The sequence below is a fragment of the Cygnus atratus genome, chromosome 2 (assembly GCF_013377495.2).
Source record: "Cygnus atratus isolate AKBS03 ecotype Queensland, Australia chromosome 2, CAtr_DNAZoo_HiC_assembly, whole genome shotgun sequence".
Classification (NCBI taxonomy): Eukaryota; Metazoa; Chordata; class Aves; order Anseriformes; family Anatidae; genus Cygnus; species Cygnus atratus.
Window position 1 is genome coordinate 53,504,174 of NC_066363.1, and position 24,381 is coordinate 53,528,554.

The 24,381-nt window shown below is 40.5% G+C and overlaps 1 protein-coding gene across 2 annotated transcripts; it reads left to right on the plus strand.

The window, feature by feature from the left end:
- Positions 1 to 6,487: 6,487 nt before the first annotated feature.
- MYLIP (myosin regulatory light chain interacting protein) lies at positions 6,488 to 21,206 on the plus strand. Of its 2 annotated transcripts, XM_035549635.1 has the most exons (7): positions 6,488 to 6,713; positions 7,574 to 7,764; positions 16,306 to 16,491; positions 16,924 to 17,121; positions 17,419 to 17,583; positions 19,069 to 19,489; positions 19,833 to 21,206. In XM_035549635.1, the coding sequence occupies exons 1-7, from the start codon at positions 6,627 to 6,629 to the stop codon at positions 19,920 to 19,922; spliced, it is 1,338 nt and encodes a 445-aa protein (XP_035405528.1). In that variant the 5' UTR covers positions 6,488 to 6,626; the 3' UTR covers positions 19,923 to 21,206. The 2 variants fall into 2 exon arrangements, with proteins under 2 accessions (XP_035405528.1, XP_050564574.1); XM_050708617.1 differs by lacking the exon at positions 17,419 to 17,583 and having other exon boundaries at positions 6,513 to 6,713.
- Positions 21,207 to 24,381: the final 3,175 nt, after the last annotated feature.

The following is a 24,381-nucleotide window of genomic DNA, read 5'->3' on the forward strand; positions in this document are numbered from 1 at the left end:
GATACAGTAAAACCAAAAAAATGATTAATAGTGGTGAGTTATTGTGGTTCTAAGGGTAAAGATTTTGCTTCTGTTTTGTTGTCACTTTTGTTGGCTCATTTTGAAAATAAAGTATATAGTTGTCTTATCTGCAAATAACTTCAACTGAAAGCTAATACTACATTGAAATGCCTTCCCAAAGAACAGTGTCATAAAATTGTACAACCAGATCACTTTGGTGTTGGTGTGCATTTGTCTCAACCCTTTATTTGCTAAATATTGGGACACAAATTCCTAAATACAACAAGTTTAGAGTAAATACAAATGCCATCAAATGCCGTCTTCTCAAACAAGCTGTTTTAATGTAATACTTGGGAGACCTGGCATTTATCAGCAATCAGTGTGGTTCAGTGTACATCAGAAGATACAGAGATATAAAATAAACCAGGTAAATACTTACTTCTCCTTTTTAGACTGCAGGCAAATTGATGCTAATTGTTAGTAAGAATGATGTGAATTATATTTATACCAATTGTAACTGTATATTATATTACAATGTAGAATAAAAGACATAATAAACTAATCTTTTAAAGATACTAATCCTTAAAGCATTCTTGCTAGGATAAGAATATGATTATGTTTCTGTAAATTCTAGGTAAAATAAAAAATATAAACTGAATTGATAATAGTATCCCTAGTAATCCTTTTTTTCCCCCTCAGAATTAATGTTTAAAAGAAGCTGGTGAATATCTATGGTTAAATTTCCTGGCAGAAAATGACCAATTCCCTTTCTGATTTTTTGTGAATCATTCTTTAGGTACACTATTTTTAAGATTTGAAGTGAAGTTTTTTTGTCCTGTACAGAGATCAATAAAATCTGACAAGCAGCACTAAAAGCAGAAGAACATATGATTACTACGGGACAATCGAATTATAAATAGATCTTTTTGTCTAATCAAAATTCTGGAAGAATGCCTTCATGTAATTTCAGTTTCTGCAATCAAATGACCAGTGTGACATCATCTGAACATTGAGTACTCTCAGAAGCCTATATTTTCCAATCATAAAAGAAAAGATGATTTTTTCATAATGTGCTACTGGTGTTAATGATTATTTTAGCTTAGTTAGGCCAAGGCGATGGAACTAATGTTTCTTCAGGATGTGAGAATGTTGCACTGAGCCTGTTTAATTGGACAAAATGCAGCAAGGGAAAGAAGAGGCAGGGAAAGAAGTTAATGTTTCAATTCAAAGGTAATTTCAATGTTTGTAAACATAGTTTATTGAATAGTTACCGTGTTCACAAAGTCATGAGATCCAAATTTTACAAACGTTACATATAGGACCGTCTTTACCACTACTATTCATCCTGCTTATGTGTGTGCCTTATCATACACGGTTTTTATCATCCAGATACTTAAAAACAGAATTTATCTGAGCTCAGGATGTACAGGGTCTGTGAAATGAGTGAAACTGCTCTTGTAAGTTACTCCATTACAGACCTTAGAAAAAAATATTATTTACACTCAATATAATTTCTTGAAATTGAGATATGTTTGTGGTTGTGGGTTGTTTTTTGTTTTGTTTTGTTTTTTCAATTTAAATTTTGATATATGTAAGAGAAACTGGAATTTTTTAAGGTAGCATAAAGTGATAGAAAACCAAAAAACAAACAAAAAGCAACAAACCACACATACACACAAATAAATAAATAAATAAGCAAGACAACTATTTTAGTCTTAATTTAGTGGAATTACTCTGAATTACTCTGAATAAAGCTGAAGCTAATGAACTGTATTGATAAGAAAGGGCAGTTCTCACATCAAAACTGACTCACAATGTGTTTTGTTGCTATTATTATATGGAATTCTATAGGAAACAAAAGTAGATCAATCTCTCATTTCATGAGCATTATAACAATATTGCACTGTGCAAATTATAAAAGGAAATTTTTTTATGATATTTTACTCTAGAAAGGTAGCTTAGTAATTAATGCTTGGTTAATTTAGAAATATGTATTCAGCACTAAAATTCAATATACATCCATATAATCCAGTGTATTATAGAGTGAGTGGCTGAAAAGGTACATATATCTCTTTGGTGTATTTAGTAGCAAATGCCATACTGAAAGTAGGACCAACTTAGTTTTAAAAACTGTTCATGTCTTTCCATTCCCTGAGATCAAGTGCTCTGAAAACTCAACTACTGCTGAAAGCCCTGTGCCTTGCTGCTGGAAAATCATACAGATTAAAAATCAACCGTGAGGGGAAAAAAATAGCAGTAGAAGAATTGATTATGAGCATTTGCCTTGTTTTGCTATTTTGTAGTCTCCATTATCAGAAAAAGCCTTGATGGCACTGTTTTATTTTATTTTTCCTTTTCTTCATTTCCACCATGGAGTGTGTGTTGAATTTTCTTCAGACAAACAACTGATGGGTTGCACTAGAGAAATGGTAGAAATTATTGTAGGCAAAGCTAGGTCAAATGCACAAATCAAATCAAACAAAAATGAGAGAAATGTGTATTTTGTCCAGTTTCTTCATTGGATGCTGTTTGTAATGACAGTACAGTAAAAGGGTTATATTGATTGACTGACAGAGGTAAAAGCACAAGGCTTATACTAAAAGATTTATGAAATCAATGTTTGCCAGCTCTGATAGTGCAGAATGAATATATATATATATATCATATGGTTTTGTTTGTTTGTTTGTTTTAATAAATCACTGTGTATTCTGTGGACCTAACTTTTATTATTATGACAACGTAATACCTTCCTAGATGCCCGTTTTGTTGTTTTGTTTTGTTTTCAATTGTGGTGATTTATTGCTTGACACATACAAGGACAGCTATTATAACAAACCTTTCTTGCTACTTTAATCTATTTAAATTCCAACCTGTTTTTCTCATTGTCTTGGCATTTCTGGAAGTGGTGTGGGGAAGGACAAACAACTTCAATATATGAGCTTATACAGACAGTAGCAGGAACAAATATTAGTGAGAATTTCCTTTGTGAAAGCTTTGAATCTAGACCATGAGAGCACATTTTAACAATATGAAAATAATCAATGATGACTCCATTCTAGGAGCACTAAAGGAAGTAAAATGCTCAGAAATTGAATCGGCGACCTGGAAAACAAGCTCACATTCGGTGGTGATTTGATGTTAGGAGTTTCTGAAAAAGTGCAGAGACTGAGGGATTTCTTTCTGCTATCAAGAAATTGGTTATGAAAAGGAGTTAATAGATTTCACAAGCAGCTGACAGATGTCCCAACAACCAGAAGATTTCTAGAATGAGTCTAGCCTGAAAGTGCAAAGGTTCTTGAGTAGGAGGTGTAATGCTACCTGACAAAGTTACTTATCTGACACCAAACTACACTGGAAGTTGTGGAGCTGTGAATCAGTGGAAGCTGGGAGGGGATTCTGGAGAGTAAGAATAAGAATTTCTTCTTACGCTCGTCGATACAGCACCGGGTATTGGCTGTTGCAGCATATAAGCATCCACAAGTACCTCTTGCTTGTTAAGCCTGCAGTCCAGCCCTGTGCTAAATCCCCAAGAAACTGGACTGGGGCTGTGTAAACCCTTGGTCTGACCCGGTGGGATAGTTTTTATTTTTTATGTTCTTAAAAATGTCACAGACCAGGTAGCCCAAAACTGAAATGACATCCCTAGCTTTTTTTCTTTCATGGTGTTTTTGTTTTTTTTTTCCCTTTTCTCCTGTAGTAAGAGTCTCAGGTATGAACACTAGATAATGCTTAATAAAACAGTAAACTTATGTCCTTTTAGCTGCATGGACGATCTTTGCACATTATTCTGTGTTTGTTATATTGGCAATAGTGAACCAGCACAATGGGAAACGTCAATCACTGGCACGTGCATTTGTCATGGAAGGTGATTAAGCCACTGAAGGACAGGGCAGAGCAGAGGAGTATTTTTCAAAAAGTTAAGACAGAGGCATGATATAGAAGAGAACACTCAGGGGGTCTTTCACATAGAAAATAAAGTGTTTTTGTTGTTTATGGATGGGTAACAGTGTTTCCCTTAAACAACCATCGGTATCAGAACGGCTCCTCAGTTTTATGCTTTCCTCAATGCTTCTCAGTCAATAGATCATCACCCATGTGAGTTATGTGCATTTGCAGCATAACCAGCAGCCTTGACAGTGACAAGAAAAAAGCTAGACACTGCAGTTGTGTTCACGCACAAAGCAATTTTACCCAGGGAGGACATGGTAGAAGAGACTGACTCCAATCATGTGATCCCACTCAGCTCCATTTCACATCCTCCTGAAATGCGTTTGTGCTGAACTAGTTCTAGTTTACTCGTTGTTTGATACAGAATACAAAGAGACAGTTAGGAAAAAAAAAAAAAAAGCAGAACTGAAGTCATAATGGTGCTGTATGTGCTTTCCAGTGCTTTTCTCTCAGGATTTATGTTAGAGGAAAATATATCATACCACACCCAGGTCCCACACCCAGGCAGCAATTCCCCTTCGTTCAAAAGGTGACCTGGGGAGCTGCTCCTGATGGCTCATGGTGATGGGTTTCACACCCAGACACGGGATCTGAGGCTCTGCTGAGATGGCCCCAGGAGGGGACCAGACAGAGTCTCCCTTCTCCAAGTCCTGAATTTGGGCTCTCACTTGCCTTCACACCCCTGTGGTCCTCTGGGTTTGTGTGATGGGCTCTGCAATGGGCTTGGGGGCAACCTACCAATTTGTCAATAGACTAACAATACGTATTATGTAAATCTACTTAATATCTTTTATTTAAGCCGAAGCAAATGAGCTAGCAATAAATCTGAACGGGAAGAGAGCATATACAATGTGCAAGGAAAGGAAAATGAAAGGAAATGCTCAACAACCTCATACTGGTTCTTATTATTGTAGAAACTGTGAATTAAAAAATACTTCATCGTAGCATAGTATTCTGTACAGTGAAGTACTGTGAATTTGACAGGAGTCAATACCGTGGGCAACAAGCAACACAAGAAAGGATCTTAGAGAAGATCTCGTGTAAGAGAGATCATCTGGATATCAAGGTCATAGCTACACTGCTGGATCCCTCACAAGATGGAGTATCAAGGCAATAGCTTGGAGGCAACTACATTGTGAATGAAAATCTGTACAAGGAGAGGCATTAGCCTTTATTGGAAACAAGGGTAAATATTGCTGTATTAGGGTCAAAGTTCAAAGGTCAGGAACTTACCTTTGTTCCTTTACACACAATTTGATTTTCACAGGTTTTCCATTCAAATGTCAGGCAGGGATGCACTACGACTAATGCTTACTGTGTGAAGTAGGAGGTAACCAAAAATGAACCTTGTATAGGGATTTCAACTAGGAAAAACAATAGCGTTAGGCAAGGAGCTTTAACTATATGAATGAAAATAAGATGAATTACTTACACACAAATTGATAGAGTAGCAAAAGGCTGATCCATCCTGGAGGTATTGCTGTGGAATGCAGCAGAAAGCATTTTGTGACATACAGCACTGAGACAGCTTGTCAACAAACAGTATTTTTTTGCCATACTCAGAGGGTGAACGTGCATTTGGCAGTGTGCTTCACTGGGTGTTGTTGATTCATCAAAGAGACCAGGAAGGAGGCTGTGAGAGGCTTCAGATTTTTCTCTCAGGCAGAACCCAAAGGGTTGCAACGGGCACTCGTCACCAGAGCTGTCTCCTGTGTGCTAATGCAGGCTTTGGTCCTTTACTGTCTTCTGTACAGCATGAATAACATATCACAGGGAGACTGCAAAAGGGAATGTATTTCTGTGACAGCAGTGTCCAGATGACACCCTTGAAAAGCAATGCTTGCTTTACACGGGCTTTAACCAGTCTGTGCAATTTACTACTGTGAGCTATTTTTAGGGCTCGGAGTTTATCAGATTTCAAAGCAGGGTAGCGCTTTTACAGACAGAATAAGAACAACTTCGTTACGTCAGGTAAGGAGAAAGCACGGAAAGAATGTCGATGTGTACGGAGGTGAGACCTCTGGGAGAAGAGCCATCTCTCCCTATACCCTCTCCTAGGAGAGGGTTTGAGGGGAAACCCTCTCGTGAACAGGTTCCTAGTCACAAGTGACATGGATAAATAAGTAATTTATTTTTGGGAGCCCTCCGAGTATGACAGAAATTGTGCAGAAGCAGCACCACATACCTGAGCAAAACTGATACTAAACGAAAACCTCCTCCCCGCATCCGCTCCAAAGGGAACAGAAGGAGGAGTGGAGAACTCAGGCTTTTCTCCACACCCAACTACGGTAGGATTTTTGCCGGCGGTGCCAGGTGAGCCCCAGAAGGGCAGTTTTTCCCCCGTTTTCCTGTCATCCCACCCGGCCCGCCCCCGCCGCCGGCCGGCAGGGGGCGCCCCACCACACGCGCGCCCCCACCATGCGCGCCCCCTCCCCTCCGCGCTCCCGGGGCCGGCGGCGCTGATTGGCAGGCGGCGGCGGCGCGCGACGCCTCGCCAACGGGGCGGGGCGGCGGGGAGGCGCAGGGTGGGTATATAGCGAGCGAGACGCGGCTGCTGAGAGCAGTCGGCGGGCGGGCGGCGACGGGGCCGGGTAGGGGCGTACGTGCGGCAGCAGCAGCCCCCCCCCCCCCGACCACCGTTCGGTGCGCTTGTGGCGGAGCCGGCCCCGGCCGTAACCATGCTGTGCTACGTGACCAGGCCAGACGCGGTGGTGATGGAGGTGGAGGTTGAGGCCAAAGCCAACGGCGAGGACTGCCTCAACCAGGTGAGGCCCGCTCCGGGGCGGCAGTTGGGCGCAGGTGACCATTGGGGCCTGAGGGGGGCGCGCGCTCCCCCCCCCCCCCCGTTGATGGCGGGCGGGGCCCCCTCCGCATGAAGGGGGGCGCGGGGAGGCCTCGTTTCCCCCCCGCCTCTTCTTCTCCTTTATTTATTTATTTTCCTCTTTTCCCCTGTTTTTCCCCTCCTCCATGTTGGATGCAGGGGTTGCAGCATCCCTCGGTCGGATCTGCCTTCCCCCCCCCTTTCGGGAGGCCACGGCCTCCTTGCTGCCCCCAAAGCTCCCCCCAGGGCTGGGGGGACACGGGGGGACCCATCCTGACATGGCCCCGCTGGGGGCTCAGCCTGTCGCCCAGGTGCTGCCGCCCTTCCCCGCCTGCTGCGGGGATGGAGGCAGGAGGGAGCCAAGCGTAGCTGCCAAGTCTGTCGGTGGCATCTAAATAAAACTTGTGGGATGTACTACTTCTTCTCCCCCTCCTGCCTCAGAAGTGCTGGTGGCTGTGCTGCTGGATAACAGGCACCCTGCTGGAAATCGGCTGGTCTTAAGTGCCTGGCCTTGGGGATGGGATTTGGCTGTGGAGTGCCTGGCGAAGGGGATGGGATTTGGCTGTGGAGGTCCATCTTGGTATTTACTAGTAGGGAAGTTCCCATTTTACACTCTGTGTTTGTCGGTGTACCATTTTGTACGCTGCCTATTTAAAATCCATCAACTAACCTGTTGTAAAAAGGTGCCTACAAACAACCCATCTTTTGTTTCAGACCACTTGCACTGCAAACAGTTTTTCAGTCTGATACTACTTCTTGTCCAGTTGTGTCGTTGGTTCATTATGAAGAACCTCTTTCTTTCAGGTTTGCAGGAGGCTGGGAATTATAGAAGTTGATTATTTTGGACTGCAGTTCACTGGCAGCAAAGGGGAGAATCTGTGGCTGAATTTGAGGAACAGGATTTCCCAGCAGATGGATGGTTTAGCTCCTTATCGACTAAAATTAAGAGTCAAGTTCTTTGTAGAGCCCCATCTTATCTTACAAGAACAGACAAGGTAAGGTAGAGATGGTTGTAAGTAAAGCAAACTTATTGTTTTCAATTTCAGTAACCTCTGAAAATGGTTACGCAGAGGTTCTGTTTCTTCCATCTTCTGGTATTCTTTGCTCAACTTTTCAGCACAGCTTTAAAATTCCAGTATTGTTTACATGTATTATTAATTTTTTCTAAAAAAAAGTGGTATTATTGTAAGTATTGTGTGGGGAAGAGTAAGTAATGTGCAGTTAATTTCATGAGAAACTAGTGCTGGAGAAGGCTAAGCTACCAGTAACCAGTTATTTATATGGTGTTTGTGTGTCCGATAGTAACCCCTGTTCAGTGGTGTTACTGTAGGTCGTTCTAAACCACTGGTACAGAAAGGCAGGAAACAATTCCTCCCACAGAGCAAAAACTTGCTGAATTCCTTTTTGTCTGGGATCATATTACAGTAACTTTCAGATGGCTACAGGCCCTTTGAGGCTACAAAAGAACAGCTGTTCTGCTGCTTCTGTGGCCTGTCCTTTTAACTAAATTGTTATACTGTTCTCCGGGCTGAAGAGTTGGTCTTCTCAGATGAGTAGCAAATGTTTGCTTTCACTCCACCGGTTTGATTACTGCATTACTACATTAACTGCAGTTGGGTTCCCTTTAAGGAAAACTGAGCAAGTATGTTTAAAACTGGTCTCAACACATTTTTTTTCCGGTTAGTTTTAGGTAGTACATCAAATATAAACAGAGGAAAAACCTAGTGTCTAGAAGGGGATGCCTAAGCATGTTTTCACTGCTCACTTTGACTTGGTACTTTCAGAATTAAGACCATGGTTATGACACTCTTGTTCTGCACAGAATATTTGTACAGTGAATTTGGTCAGAGGCTGACAGCTTGATTTGGTGTATATCTCAGGAAAAATATTGAGTTAAAACAAGGCAGTGTGTATATTTTTTTGAAGTAACATTGGGGAAGGTTTAGGGGAACAGTGGTTACAATCTGGCTGAAGTTTTCAGAATGCTGTGGAGTAGACCACAGTTGTCCTATGTAACAGATTTAGTTAAGCAAGTACATTCTAACATCCACACTTTGATGTATGTTATTTTGGAAAAAAAATCTAATATCCATGGTATATCTTTTGGGCTCTTTTGGGATATTCTTCCTGAAATAAACTTTGTTTTCTTAAACACTCTTAAAACACTCTTAATGAGAGCAAGTATAAAACCATGTTGCTTCTGTTCCACATAATCCTTCGTTATTTGATCTCATACCTGATGAGGTGGCAGAGATTACACTGGATCTATTCGATGTGTCTCCACACTCAGAGCAAATCAGGGTGAATCTGAGGAAACTTAAAACAAATGATTGGCATTTTTGCTGTTGCTGCTGAATGTTTGTTCCACTTTACAAGGCTTTTGCAGACACCTGTGTTTTCCTACCTTGAACACCATCAATGCAAGACTTGGCAGGTTGTGCAAGTCAAGAGCTTGAGCTGGTGAAACATACCCCAAGGGCCTAAAAGACAGGTTGTGTAGCTAGAACGCAACAGAGCTTGTATGTGTGAACACCAAAGATGTATGTTTCACTGTTAAGGTGACTTTAAAAGGTTGTAGCTCGGGTGAGTTTTATGTATGAGTTAAGACTGGTCTAAAATTAATATTTTAACAAACTTTAAAATCACTTGAGCATCAGTCATCAAGAGATCTATTAAAATTATGCTGTGACGGAAATTACTTAAACTGTTGGAGAGAAACAGGCATTGAAGCTAGTATTTATTGCCACTGTCTTGCAAATATGAATGCTCCTGAGGCTTCAGCTAAGCTGTTCAGTCCTGACTGTTTTTATTTTTGTTGTTAAAGGCAAATCCATGTTGTGAAATAGCTTGCCTTAGCTGCATTTTAGTTGTCTATACCTGCTAGTCTACATGTAACAGACCTGGAATTCTGTAGTGCCAGTGGTTAATGTATATTTCTGTAGCGTTGACATTGAGCTACAGTGAATTTGCTGTTTCCTTTCTTGGGTCTGCGTAGGGATTTAATATGTGTGTAGCCATGCAGTCATATTTTAGTTTGCATGTAAGTTTCCATGGGATGAAGGGGGAGTCAAACTTGTTAAACCTGTAATTGAACTTTAAATCAATAGGTATATCATAGAATATGATTAAAATGAGCTGTACAGCTACAACTGACAACTTATTTCTTACCTCTACTTGCAAAGTCAGTTTACTGGCTGACAAAGAAACAGTGGTGGCTGTTCTGGCTTCCTTTAGCACAGTGATGTCCCCAGCTGATAAATAGAGAGGGCATTTCCAATGTTGAATGTTATGCTCTAGTCCTTGTGCGAAGAAAGCTGAGGAAGTTTCTGTGTCTCTTACATTTAGCTTCTGAACCTGATTTTCCTTATGAGATGTGTGTTGAGACTGAAGTCTGGGGAGTTGCAAGTAATTCTGAAATCATTTGGCTGATAATGTTTTGCTATGGCTAATAGTGAATGCTGTGACTGAGTTGTTCTTTGGTTTTCCATATACTTTGGAAACTTATCAACACCAGTTTTGCTGCTTCATTAAAGAGATCCTTGTCTTGCACTTACAGCTTGGCTGCGTGTTCCTGTAGCATTTTAACACTCAGGTTTCTACATGCTGTGTAAAAAGCTGATCTGGCTACTGAACATCATCAGCCCGTGCTTCTGTTATCTTTAATCAGTGTGCAATCCAGTAGAAGATTGCAGCCTCAGGCATTTTTAATATCTTATGCAAGGAAGCCTTCTTACCACCGAATGCAAGGTTATAATTGCATCTTTGACCACTATGGCAATAAGCCACCTTCGCTAAGTGCTTTGTGAATGGGAGAGTCGTGTGCAGAGAAGGTGAACCGTTTCACTACACTTTCCTTTTATGCAGGGTTAAGCTTTATTTCTATTGTTCTTTGGTTTCTTGATTTCTAGTTTATTTGACTGCCTGGTAGTGAATTTCACCACAGGATATTGTAGTTTAGGATTGTTTTCAGTGGAACGGAAGTGCCTCAGTGCAAGAACACTATTCAAATTTAATACGCTGCTGTCAACTGGAGTTTTAAACAAGTCTGAAATGCGAACAGTGTGCCTGTTAAGAGCAGTTTGAATAGCGGTGTGTTTTTTGAACGGAGAATCACATTGGCTTGCTAAAGGCTGTTATCTCCCTTTTTGCTTAAAGCTATAGGTGTCGGTCCTAGATCCAGACTACAAGCTCTGCTGTACGTCATGCTGGTTTTCAGTGTCTTTTGTGGTAGGTCATGCAACAGATGGCTGAAAAAGCGGTGTCCTCAGCAGTGACTCAAAGTTGCCACCTGGTTTCCCTAACTCAAGCAGGGAGCTGGGATGCAGCTTTGTGGCTGTCGGGGAGCATCCTGCTTGGGGTGTGTGTGGGATCACCTGGGGGTATCGTCTGCCAGGAGCCCCAGCAGTGGGGTGTGGCTGTGGTCACCCCAGGGGAAGTGGTGGTTTGTTGAGGGGCCGGTGTGGGGAAGTCAGCGTGCAAGGAGAGTGGGTGTTGATGTAATGGCTGCTTGAGCAGCGTAAGGCTTCCCTGTGTGTACTTGGAAAGAGCAAAGCTGCTGTCTGGTGTAATGTGACAAAGTCAAGTGTTCTTATATAAGCCACGGCGATTTAAAGCAACATGTCAGCTTCCAGCAGGCCACACGGTCTCACGAAGCATGCAAAGCAGCGCTTTCTCAACTTTGAGATCAGTAACTGTCACTGAAGTTGTTAAAGGTTGTGTGCTACTTTTCAAGTATCTGAATCACTTACAAAATGCTTTTGCAGTGATTTCAGTTGTGGTTTCTTATTGGTAATGATGAACTAGTTAAAAGTAGGAGCTGACTTGTAAAAGGTGAGTGGTTAGTAGTTAGAAAATAAGGAAAAACATCCTATTATCCTGCAGTACTGGCTAGCCAGTGCAGCAGTGTCAAGGTATTTGTTACCATGCAATAAAAACCTGCTGTAATAAACACCAGGGTGAGTTTAGTGGATCTGTTTGTCTGAACCGGAGTTGAGTTGCAGTTAGTAACCTCTCACCCACTCTGCTGAGAGCAGATAAGAGTAAACATACTGATGAATACAATTGTAACTTTGCAGAGCTTTTTTCATATCTAAGTGCTTATATCTGCTTCTAAAAATAGAATATGCTATTGCTATGATCTTTACTACCAATATATATTTTTAGGGATAACAATTATGCCTCTCTGATTCTTTTAGACTATGCAGTTGCAAACTACTTCACAGTAGGAAAGATTCTTTCCCTGTGGTAAGGACTGTCCTACCCCAGGTAGGACAGGCAGTTCCTTGGGATGTATCTGAAGACTCTTGCCGGGAGTCTGGCAAGAGGATGGGTTTTCTTGGCTATATTTCTAGTTCAGGAAGTATTAGTCATACAGATGCTTCTTATTGGTAACAGACTGGGTTTTGCCACTTTTCCTTCTGGCAGTGAAGTTTAGAACCTAACTTTGAATATAGACTTATCTATTTGCACTGTTTTCCTTTTGATTTTTGTTTTTAAACTGTAGTAGGAACAAAGTTTTCAGTGCAGAACTTTGAATCCTAATGTATATAGTTGTCTTTAATGAGTTTTTATGGAACAAATGACTTTTGTGTTGCATATACTCTTTTAATAGCACTTTAGCAGAGTTTTTAATTTTCATTAAATGGGTTCATTTTTAACTGTTTCTGTTTAAAAAAAAAATAATAAAATTATAATGAAGTACTGACCTGTATTTCTGGTAGAAGCAATCCATATAGTCAGCATCCATAAACTGCTTCTGAGAGAGGGAAGAAGCACTTGGTTTGCAGCCCAGGCTTGGTAGCTGTAGTTTGTAAAATGGGCCATCTGAAATGCTTCAATAAAAATCTTGTTGCAACCTCCCATTTCCACAGTATTTGTATCAAATTATGTGCAACTAACAAGTACATTAATGATTGCTTTACGATTGATTTTGAGTGTTTTGATACACACAACTTTGTATGAAAAGTACTGGGGCAGTATTAAGAAGATAAAAGGAATATAAAATCACCAGTGTAACGGGTGCTTGAGGAAAACACTTGACTGTTTCAAGTCTAGAGCTGCTTTTTTCTTCCTTTTGAAAAGCAGGAAGTTCTGTCTGGGCAGTGACTAACGAAGTACAACTTAGATGAACATGAAACTTGGTCCTCTAATCAGTATTTCTATATGCTATTTTCAGATACCAAATTGAAAGGGAATACTCTAGATATTCCTGTGCTCAACTCTAGGTAGTGTGAGGTCTGCTTGGGCTGTAGGTATTAATGCTGTAAGTTACGCTGACTTTTGTACCAGTGCTGTCCTGTATAGAATTCAGGACACAAGTGACTTTGTCAGGGCAATGGAAAGTTCTGTTAGTTCTTCAAACTGCCTGAATATCTCTAGTGGTGGGGAAAGCCCAGATATTTTTTTTTCATATCTAGAGATTCAATGAGGTGAAACAGTCAATTAAGTTCTAGACTTCAGTAAAATCTCATTTTAGGTCAGAATTTAACTTGTGGAAACTTAAGTACTTTGCGGTAAGTAATAGCGTCTGTAATATGACTGGCTTTCTACAATAGATTGTAGCAGATCTTTTTTACAGTTAGACTTAGCAGAATTACATGATTAACTGCCTCAGGGCTCCTCATGTTTTTGTTTTGCTTGACTGTATTCAGCAACAGAAGTGCATTCTTTTTCTCTTTCTGTTTAAAGAGAGAGGCTTTCATTTTGTGTAAAAAGGAAGATCTTTTTATAATCAGAATCTAACTGGTGTTGTGCTTAACCTTGAAGGGAGATGATTTTACAGTGGATATGAATGTACTTTTGGAGAAACAGACCCTTAAAAAGGCCAGATGGGCAGACAGCACTAATCAGAATCACTTTTTCATGTATATGAGATGTTTGCAGCCTTCATTCTTTCACAATCTTTCAATTTCTCGATACAATTCCTTCCTGTAACATATTTCAGATCTAAAATTGGGGGGGGGGGGGAAGCTGGGGGGTGGAACATGGGGACAACACATTTGCTACCTGAACCTTAGTTCAGGGCAAGTGCTGCAGCAGGTCAGTATGGAGGGGAAAAACCACTGTCATTCAAAAACAAGTTTCACTGGCAGGCTCTCTGTTTAATTAGTTCCTGTGCTGTTGTGGGTGTGGCTTAGCAATGGGCTGGAACCAGCCATGGTTTGTTTTTAGGTGGAGTCAAATCACTTGAGATGGACCCTGAAATGTGGGTGGCTTTGTCTTCTGACATATCATATCCTGGCTACAGTAAGCTCTTGCATCGCTTCAGTTAGCTTGCAGTAACTGTCCCTTATGCATGCTATGCCCTTTTCCTTTTCATCCCCTAAAAATGTACAGTAGCTTAGTCTGAGATGTCTTCTCTTAGGCTGTATGAGCCACTTAGGTCACTGCACCTTAGTTGGTGTGTCGCTTTTTTGTTGCATCTTAAACTTGGTTGTCTACCTCTGCCATTACAAGCACTTCAGTGAATGTGACAAGTTATGCTTCCACTGTAACTGCATCTATATCTGCAGGAGTAGTCTTTTGTTTATTCAGCTCCCCCTTGATGTTCGTACAGTCCTCCCAGCAAGAGAACACCGACTTTTCCTTGTGTAGTCAGTGCTGTCATATGCATAAAGTAAGCAAACCAAAGATACACGCATTTACTTGTGGCAGCTGAATGTGCCAACAAATGAGAACAAAATTGTCAGATTCTTCTTTAAAATACCATAGGTTTAATCAGCATGTAGTTGTAACAACTAGAGAACTTGTTTTCATACTGATGGAATCAGGAGTGTATGGAAAAGCTTTATTTTACGAAATGGTGATTGGAATTAAGGAGATGCATACTGTTTGTTTTTAGCCATAGCTTTTCAGTAATTGATCAAATAATTTGGCTTTATGAATTGAGCCCACATGCGTGTACAACCTCTCCACTCTAAAAGCTCCAGCTATGCCTTTGTGTGGCCTTAGCCAGAAGAACTCTGAATTAGTAGGGTGGGAGAGGGGGATTGGAGCAGGGGTTTGGGACCGGCTCCAAGGGGAGCCCAAACAAGGAGTAGCATGCTCACAGGGGAGACAGCTGTACTGTCTGAAGTTCTTGTTCCCACACCTCTTAAATCTACATCCTGCACGGAGGGGGGAATGTTAGCTTCCCCCTGGCCCCCATTAAACTGCTGAAGTGTAGACCCATGTCTAGACATCTAAGTGATGCAGTTTGAGCACTTAAGTGACAACTGCAGTGATGCTGTAAGCATGCTTCTTGCTGCTTGCCAAGGGAGGTGCTGGAGCTGTGGCTCATTGCTGTGAAAAGTATGGTGGGGCAGCTTAGGAGATGATAGTATTTTCCTTTCAGAAATTCTGCATATGAGCTGTCTTTTGGGGGGAACATTATTTGTATTTTCTGAGCTGCAGCATTTACTCTAATAGAACTAAAAATGAATACAAATTTTGCAAGTTATATAACTGATCATAGTGCTGGCAAGGTAGAACTATTCACTTCTACAATGAAACTGTAGAGTGTTACAAAAGGACTTATATAAGATATCCAGAAGGACTATTGGAAGCAAAGTGAATCACTAACCAGCATCTTGAACGTCACTGAGTGATTCAACATAGTTTTTTTCTAAAATTAAATGTAATTTATTTTTTAAGGAAGTGAAATGTAAATGTCCTATCGCTATGGAAACTGATATCCCTGTGGGTACTAGACTTATCGAAAGCTTTTTCAGTGATAACATAGTTATTTCTACTTCTGACTTCCCTAAATACTCTGAATCTTAAGAACAAGTAGAAAGAAAGGTATGTTATCTTCCCTGACAGAAGATAAGGAAGTTAAGGTAATCTATAGGGGAAATTAACAGGCTGCTATTAGAGTTGGTGGAAAACTTGATTTGTCTAACCTATTAGATAATTAAGAACAGCTTTTGAATTTTGCAGCTAGCTGTCAAACCTGTCTCAGTCCCCAAGCATAAATGACAAATGTGCTTACGAAATAGACACTCTATATTTCACAATGAAATACCCTTTTAGCTATTTCAAGTTACTTTCTTAATCATGTTACTTGCAAAAGTGCTGTCTTCCTTTGACTGGTGCCACAGCCACTTGATCTGTGTAGAGAAAGCATGTTTTTTTCCGGCTGCATGATAATGTGTGTTGTGCTTCTGTTCACAAATTCCTTTGTGAAAGTGACTTGTAAATAGTAACCAAAGAAAATTAAAGTTAGGTAACTGCTCCAGATATTTTTCATGGATATTTTATGGAATTAATTGAAGTTAGTGAGTAGCCTTAGAGCTAAAGCAGCTTTTATTCAAACTGATACTGAGGTGCTCATTTCTTTTAATCGTGCTTCCAGGCACGGTCTTCAGTTGTATCCTCATCTTTAAGTGAATAATGAGATGGAGGTCCTTTTTCCCCCCCTGTGCCCAGACCATTTGGTACATTCATTGCAAATTCTTGATTGCCATATTAATGATTACCAAACATACTTGCTATGTTATTTGTTGCCTACCTTAATGTTTTAACATCTTGCATAACAAACATTTCTAATTCCATTGCAGGCATATGTTTTTCTTGCATATAAAGGAGGATCTTCTGGCTGGTAATCTCCAGTGTTCTTCGGAGCATGCAATTGAACTTAGCGCGTTGTTGGCACAGATGAAGTTTGGAGACTATAATCAGAATACTGCCAAGTACAATTACGAAGAGTTGTGTGCAAAAGAGCTCACCACTACCATTCTAGAAAGGTAAAAAGAACAAATTGAATCAAATCATATGGGGGCCAAAAGTAAAAGATTCGTTATGCTATTGCATCAACAGTTCAGGGCATACCTTGTGGTATTAAAATGCTGTTCTGTGCATTTTTGCTGTGAACCTTTTGGTAATCCAAGTAAATACTTTGAGGTGGGGGAGAAAGTTAATTAGGAAGCCTTGATTACATCTAGCTCTTACTTCTAAGTAAATGTACACTATTGCCTCCTAAATATTCTCAATGTTTTTGGTAATCCTCTTAAATGCTCCTGGCCTGTTTTGTCTGGCTGTAAATTTCCAGTCATCATGGACCCACAAGAACAACCTGTTTAACCAGGTCATCTAAAAAACATGTTATACCAAGCTGCTAACAGTAATGGCATGTCCTTGAGTTATTTCACCCATCCTTAATCTTTTTTCATCAACAGCATTACTGCAAAGCATAAGCAGCTGGAAGGTCTCAGTCAAGCTTCTGCTGAATACCAGGTTCTCCAGATTGCAACAACACTGGAGAACTATGGAGTAGAGTGGCATTCAGTTAGAGACAGTGAAGGGCAAAAGCTCCTTATTGGTGTTGGACCTGAAGGCATATCCATCTGTAAAGATGACTTCAGTCCTATCAACAGGTACATGTTTTGTGGAATTATTTTTTCTGTGTTTCAGAACTACTGGGCATGCCTCACTTTTATGTAGACAAATGTTCTGTGAATTACTTAAAGTACCTATTGCAATGTAGGGTCTGAGGGCACTACCTGCTTATAAGACAACTGGTCTTAAGGCTCTTGGGTTTTAAGTACTTCTGTGGCAGAACTTTTTCAATCCAGCCTTATTGGCAATTCAGACTTCATAGTATCAGAAGGTACCATAGTAAGTTGTGGGAAATGCCCTTTAAAAGCTAAACTTGTTTTTGTATGAATTCTTAGGATTGCTTATCCTGTTGTTCAAATGGCAACGCAGTCTGGGAAGAACGTGTATCTGACTGTTACCAAGGAGTCTGGTAATAGTGTTGTTCTCCTGTTTAAGATGATCAGTACAAGGGCAGCAAGTGGACTCTACAGAGCAATTACAGAGACACATGCATTTTACAGGTTAGTACTGCCACTAGAGTCAACTTTGATCTTCTCTTAAGGCCAAACAGAAGCTGAACAGGTTTTTGCTGCTTTCAATTTTTGCGGGATGGGAGTTTAAGAAAAGTAAGCAAGAATTTTTTCAGTATACTACTCTGAATAATAGCAATTCAGAATAAAAACTTGCGTTTTTCTTTAATTCATAATACATGCACTTGTCCCTGTGTATGAGTCAGGATGAGAGCAAAGGAGTAGAAAGCCTGTTTTTTTTCAAAATATGTAGGTGTAGCCCATATGCATGTATACTTCTGCCTTTATTTGGCTCTTCCTGTTGCCAGAAATCGTCTTTCTACAATTCCTGTCCTTGCTCACATGCTTAGGATTTTTTCATGCCAGGAGCTATCAGTTGTCTTTATCCTTCTGCTCTTTGAGGCAAGGCTGCTGTAATCATCTGCTGATGGCTGATTTTTTTTTTTGAAACTGCTTCTCACTCCTACTGTGAGGTCCAACACAGGTAGAACTAACCATCAAAGACAATAGTGTTGTTCCCTAAATTAACTGCCACATTGATCTCAATTACTTAGGAGAAGAATTGGACTTGTGCAGAGAGAGATACATATGCTAGGCAAAGCCCCATCCAGTTTCTCAAATCAGATTACTGTAATACAGTAATTAACATCAGTTAGTTGCCTAGCTAATCAGCAACTAACCACTGTTTATTTTGTGGGCCTGATGTTAAGCGTGACTTATCCTCTATGATTATCACCTCCTGCACTCTTCATACTTCTTTCCAGGCAGTTAAAGCATTAAATAACTTTGTAGACAGTCTTAACTGTTTGGTCTTCGTATTTGGTTGTCATTTCTGCTGTCCTTTGCAGTTTGACTTCAAGCAGAATTGTAGCTAGGCAATAGGATTTGGTCGTGAACTTGGATCTTGGACTCAGGCCCTGTGAGGCTGTAGTCCTTGTTCTGCCTGTTCTTTTTCTACGTTGTCTAGAGAAGTGATAATGCTGTAATAGGCTTCTGCAGGTTTAGCTATATCACTGGAATCCGTGGCAAGCACGGTTAGGCTAGCTGGAGCACTCTGTGGCAAATAAAAATGGCTTGATTTAACAATGCTAGTATATAAAGTATTTAGTGTCAAGTAATGCCTTTAACCAAATTAACCAAATCCTCACTAAAATAAAGAGCCTATCTAGAGAAAGAGGTATTATGCCAAAGGCTATTAGAACTACTTAATGTAGCATCTTGGCATTGCCATGTAAAGAGATATTGCTAAGCAGAACTGTAGATTGAGCAAGTGTTCACTGTTTATAGTATGCCTTAATTCCTTTCTGTAGGCTGACTCTATTTTATCTGATACTCTACATTTTTGAAGATGTAGAAATACATTTGTCTTTTGCTTTGATCTCAATGCTGTTATTTCAACTTTGAGAACAATTAATTGTAGAGGGAGGCTTATTAGTATTAACTAACTCAATTTTGTTTTGTCTTGCTGTTTTATAGGTGTGACACTGTCACGAGTGCTGTCATGATGCAGTATAGTCGAGACTTAAAGGGCCACCTAGCATCTCTTTTCCTGAATGAAAACATTAATCTTGGGAAAAAATACGTCTTTGACATTAAAAGAACATCGAAAGAAGTTTATGATCATGCAAGACGAGCTCTTTATAATGCTGGCATTGTGGATCTTGTTTCTAGAAGTGACCAAACCCCACCGAGTTCCCCCCTTAAGTCTTCAGAAAGTAGCATGAACTGTGACAACTGTGAGGGTCTTAGCTGCCAACAAACAAAAGCTCTGCAAGAGAAGCTGCGGAAGCTAAAGGAGTCCATGCTTTGTATGGTTTGTTGTGAAGAAGAAATCAATTCAACTTTCTGTCCCTGTGGCCATACAGTATGCTGTAAGACCTGTGCTGCCCAGTTACAGGTAATAATTTCATTAAGTTAGCAAATATGCAGAAGCTTGGGTTTTCTGTATACTTCAGTGTACTAGATTAATGTGTACACTGATTCTAGCAAAACTGATTTTTAAAACTGGTTTCAGTAAACTTGTTCCAAAGGATGTTCTGTTCAGATAACTTTGAAAAATAAGTTTTAACTGTGCAAGTTCTCCTGTGGTGAGAGTAAGGTTTAGCTGAGTCTTGCAATGGACTGTTTTAAATATGGAGACTTTTTTTAAAGTGTTCTTACTGGAGACATCCTTTTCTACAATAAAGTCTATACACTCAAAATGCAAAGTGAACTAACTTCCTAATGTTTTTCCTTTCCAGTCATGTCCTGTTTGCAGATCTCGTGTAGAGCATGTCCAGCATGTGTACTTGCCAACCCACACCAGTCTTCTCAATCTGACTGTGATCTGATCTGCATGTACAACTTAAACTGATCACGTACTTCTTAAACTGCACTATTATGAATTGCAACCATTTCTTGTGAAGAAGGCAACCACTCTGGCACCAATCCACAATCAAAAGCAAAAATACTGAATTGTTGAACATAAATATCTTTGCTCAGCATGCCAATGATGGCTTGGGATGTCTTTCAGGAGCGGAACTGTTAACTGACTCATGTTACTAAAACAGGAAAATGATGTATACGTTTGTAGCATGGCAGTGTTGCCAAAAAGCTAGGGAGCCCTGGAGAAATGTGGTATACACATTGATACACCCAGCAAGAGCAATGCAGCCTTTTATTTTACTCTTCAAATTCTTTTTAGTACAGTCATTCCATTTATTTTAATAGTAAAACTAGCTTTTACAAATATCAGTTTAGCATGGCTCATAGTTTATGCTTTTAGTAAACTGCTCAAAAGGGAGAACTTCTCTTTAAAAAAAAAAAAGGTTCTTAAACTATACAAGGCTTTGTCAAGCAGCTGCATTCAATTTTTTTTAAATAGAAAACAATTCTGTTAGTATAGCTTTGGAAGCGTAGAACAATTTTTTAATTTCACAGTGCTGCGGGTGGGTCAGGAAAGTCTTCTGGTTGGTAATGATGTCCTATGGAAGCACTGCTGCAGGACTTCATTCAGAGCTCTCAATGGGTAAGGTTTCCCATATCCAACTTGGTTGGTTGGTAGTCTTGGGTGCTGTAGTCAGCTGCCCTTTAAGTTGGCTTTATTTTTGGAGGTTGGTATCAAACTGTTAATCATATACCATTATTTTCTAAAAGAAGGGTTAAGTATAACTTTAAATGCTTTCTTCAGTTACTGTCTTTTTAGCAGGAAATATCCTAGCCAATAATGTTTTTAATCTCCACCCCCCTACTTGGGCATTTCGGACTCCAGTTTCCTAGCATAATCTCCAGGATACAGAGGAACTAGAGACCATGTTTGGGTGCAATACTGGCTTAATTGAAGCTAGAAAAGTACACTGTCACTTTACTGAAACTTTCTGACTATACTTTTCATATTGCCTTAATGTAGCAGTAAGTGTGTTTATGCATCTGTTTCTTTGCACAGACATTTTGTCAAAATATTAAAACTCTACTTTTTTATGACACATTAGCATATAAACCTTACTCTAAGAGGGTATTTATTTTTTCACTTTGTAAAGAAAATTTTGTTTCCTCATGAAGCAAGAGCTTTGTCCTATACTGTAGGCAACTTCTGTCTTTTTATATTCAGATTAATAAAGGACTTTAAAAATCTATTTTGTGTTGTTTGTAAGTCTTATTTTTCTGAAGTCTTTCTGAAGTATTACTGAACTGAAAATACAGAATTTTCATGTTTGTAGTCTGAATGATGTAGGTCATCTTTCTAAGGGGGGTAAGTTTCCTCAGGTGTATATGAATTCTGAGGGAGGGAAGGAAAGTGAAAGAATAGGGGCACATGTATCATCAAAGAAGGTTGACTAACTATTGTAGTGGTGTACATTGGTGCTAAAGCAAATATTCCTCCTTTCCCAAAGACTTTGTTTGGTGCTAATAGAATTACATTAATATCTAATCCATCATAGTATGGCAGCTGACTGAAATGGATTGTAAATTAATCTAAATAGATGTTAATATAGGCAGATGACTTAAAGCATTCAACAAAATCAAGCTGTTAAAATAGGCAAGCATAACTCTAATTACACAGCCAATATAATTAGAAGTACCTGAACATCCCTAATAAAAATAATCCCAGTAGTTAGAACCCTAATTAAGGGAGGGTTTGACAGGTTAAATAGTATAGGTTGAATTCAGGCAGAGCCTGGGCCTTTTTTGTAAATATATTCTGCCTTGTCTTGAAAAGCGATGCAGAGGTTCAGTTAGAAAAGCCAAGGTACAGGAAAGCCAAAGTGCAGGTTCAGACAGGTGCTTGGCAAGTATTGGCTCTTTGAGGCTGTTGAAAACCTAGTCCTGTGTTCATGACTGAAGCGCTGGAGCACAAGTGGAGGCTAACTGCTTTATGTAATGGGGAAGAGTGGGATCAGAATTCCAGTAGGTGACTTTAACAAAATACAGTTACCTTTTCTGGGAATTGAGCACTAGGTAACCTGTTCTGGATGCCTCGCTTGGCTTATATGTAAGATTCAATAGGATGCAAAACAATGTAAGAGCAAATTGGTGTTCACAGATAGCTTTCTGCAAAAAGTGTTCTCTAAAAAGTGTTCTTGAAAATGTTGAGCAGGCTACATTTGAAAACTTGCTTAACTTTCCAAAACTGCTGGGGTATGCATTGCTTAATGTTTACAGTTCCAGTACACCCTTTTGTGAAAGGACTATGCCTGGTCCACATGAGCTGTGAAGAGTGTAAAAACAAAACAATAGGAAATCCTGAACTCCTCATGCCATATACCTGGACTTCAGAAAGAGCTGTGTGTTGTTTGCCAAAGTTCTCTTGTTTCTCCTAAGAAGCTTTGTCTGTCTGGTAATGGATGGGGTGGGGGGGGCGGAAACAACACAATAGTGCATAGGAACAGCTGGAGTTGGTGTCCTTGATGTTTCTAGGAGCTGCATGACTGATCACAAAGCTTTATCTGGTGCTTTCCCAACTTATGTTAGTATACTTGTGTGTACCAGACACCCTTGATGAAGTCAGCTCCTACACCCTAGGCTGATCTTGCTACCCAAAGCTAGTAAGCCTTGGCAAGAAAGTTACCTTACAGAAAATTCAGTTCTTCATTTCCAAAGTCAGCATGCGGCTTCTATGATCTCATCACGTGCGTGTAATGTCATTTTCAAAAGCTACAGCCTGAAGTTTCTGCTAAAAGTAACTAAAGGGGAGGGAACAGTGTCACCTTTAGAGATTCTATGAGTTTCTGGGTGACTCCTGGAGCCCTGTGAGTCTTGGACCTCCTGGCGGCAGGACAGCAGCCAAAAGCTGCTGTGCAGGGAGAGAGTTATAAGTTTCAACCACAGGAGAGGTGTTTTTACAAAAATGCAGTTACACTTGAATGTTATTAATAAAGAAGTTAGGGATTTAGCCATAACTACACCTGTGCTACTATGGCTGGAAACTCCCAGCCCTCTGCTGGTATCTGCCTGGCTTTCATCCTCCCTGCTCAAGGGAAAGCTCAACCCGCAAGGAACTACAAAGGCAGGATGTGGAGATGTTTCAAGATGCAACTGTCATGAAAACACAGCTCTGTCTTCTAGCATGTAGATGCTAATTTCAGTATACACAGAAATGTTAAAAAGCCAAAGAACTGTAGAATAAAGGCTTCTGTATTTTTAAATTATTTTGATTTTTTTCCCTAAGTGCCACAAAAGCATGTACACAGCAATGTTCATATATTTTAAGATTTATTTCCTTGTTAAGTCAGCGCTGTTGTGTTCCCAACGGAATGCCCCTGGGGAAAATTCTCATCTGCCAGCCCACGCTGTTTCACTTCACAGCAGCATGCTGGCACGTTGATCAAAGATGGGGGAAAATTGCAGCTCAGATTTCTTCTGTATGCTTTCAAACAACAAACTTTCTGCAGAGTGTTAAAATTATGAATTGACAAGTCTCAGCTTCAGAAATGCCTGGTCAAAGATCCTTCTTGAATTTCCCTCAGTTTTCACAGAAAGCATGCTGGAGTAAATACCTCAGTCACCTTTGTGCCCGTGGGTTCGGCTGTTGGGAGCCTGTTACAACTGAAAGCAGGAACTGTAAGTCTTTGTAGGAATTGACAAATAGGTTTAAAAGGAAAGGGGGAAAGAAGGGAGGAGAAAAAGTGAAGAAAAAGAAAAGATTTTCCACAGTGAGGCCTAAACACAGCTTTGGGCATTGCTGGAAGACACCTATGTCAAGACGGATCCTGTCTGGCTGCAGGGTCTGGGGGGGTTCCTGCTGTGGGGCCAGGGCTGCCCCCAGGAATGCAGACTAGGGTGAGTGGGGCCCGGTGGGCAGCAGTCTGGGAAGGCAGGACAGGGCTGGGCAGGAGAACAGATGTGCCGAGGCAGGTGAGGTGCCTACAGCCACCAGCACCCCCCACGAGGGCAGAGACCAGCTCACCGTGTCTGGACGGGCAAGGGAAAAGAGCAGTTGCCCAGACATTCCCATCTGCTGCAATACCTTGCATCTGATGGGGATTTAATTCATCTTTCTGTCTCCTCCACGAAGTGTACCAGCACTTCCTAGGAACCTGCTGCCATTTTATGGCCCTGCCAGGCCACAGCCAAACGTCCCAGTCTGCAAGGACCTCGTAACATTGTTTGATGTTACTTCAAGGTGTAAGCAGCCAGCTGGAGCCCCTTTGCTCAACAGTTGGTTCAACAGCAGTGGGTGGTAAAAGCTATCATGGTTCCAGTGTCCTTTCGTTTCCTGTAAAGGGTGGTGTGATCTAGCAATAGGTGCCAGGAGAAATGCCGAGAAAGGGCTTTCAGAGCTCTAATCTGAAGGAATCGCTGTTTGGTGTA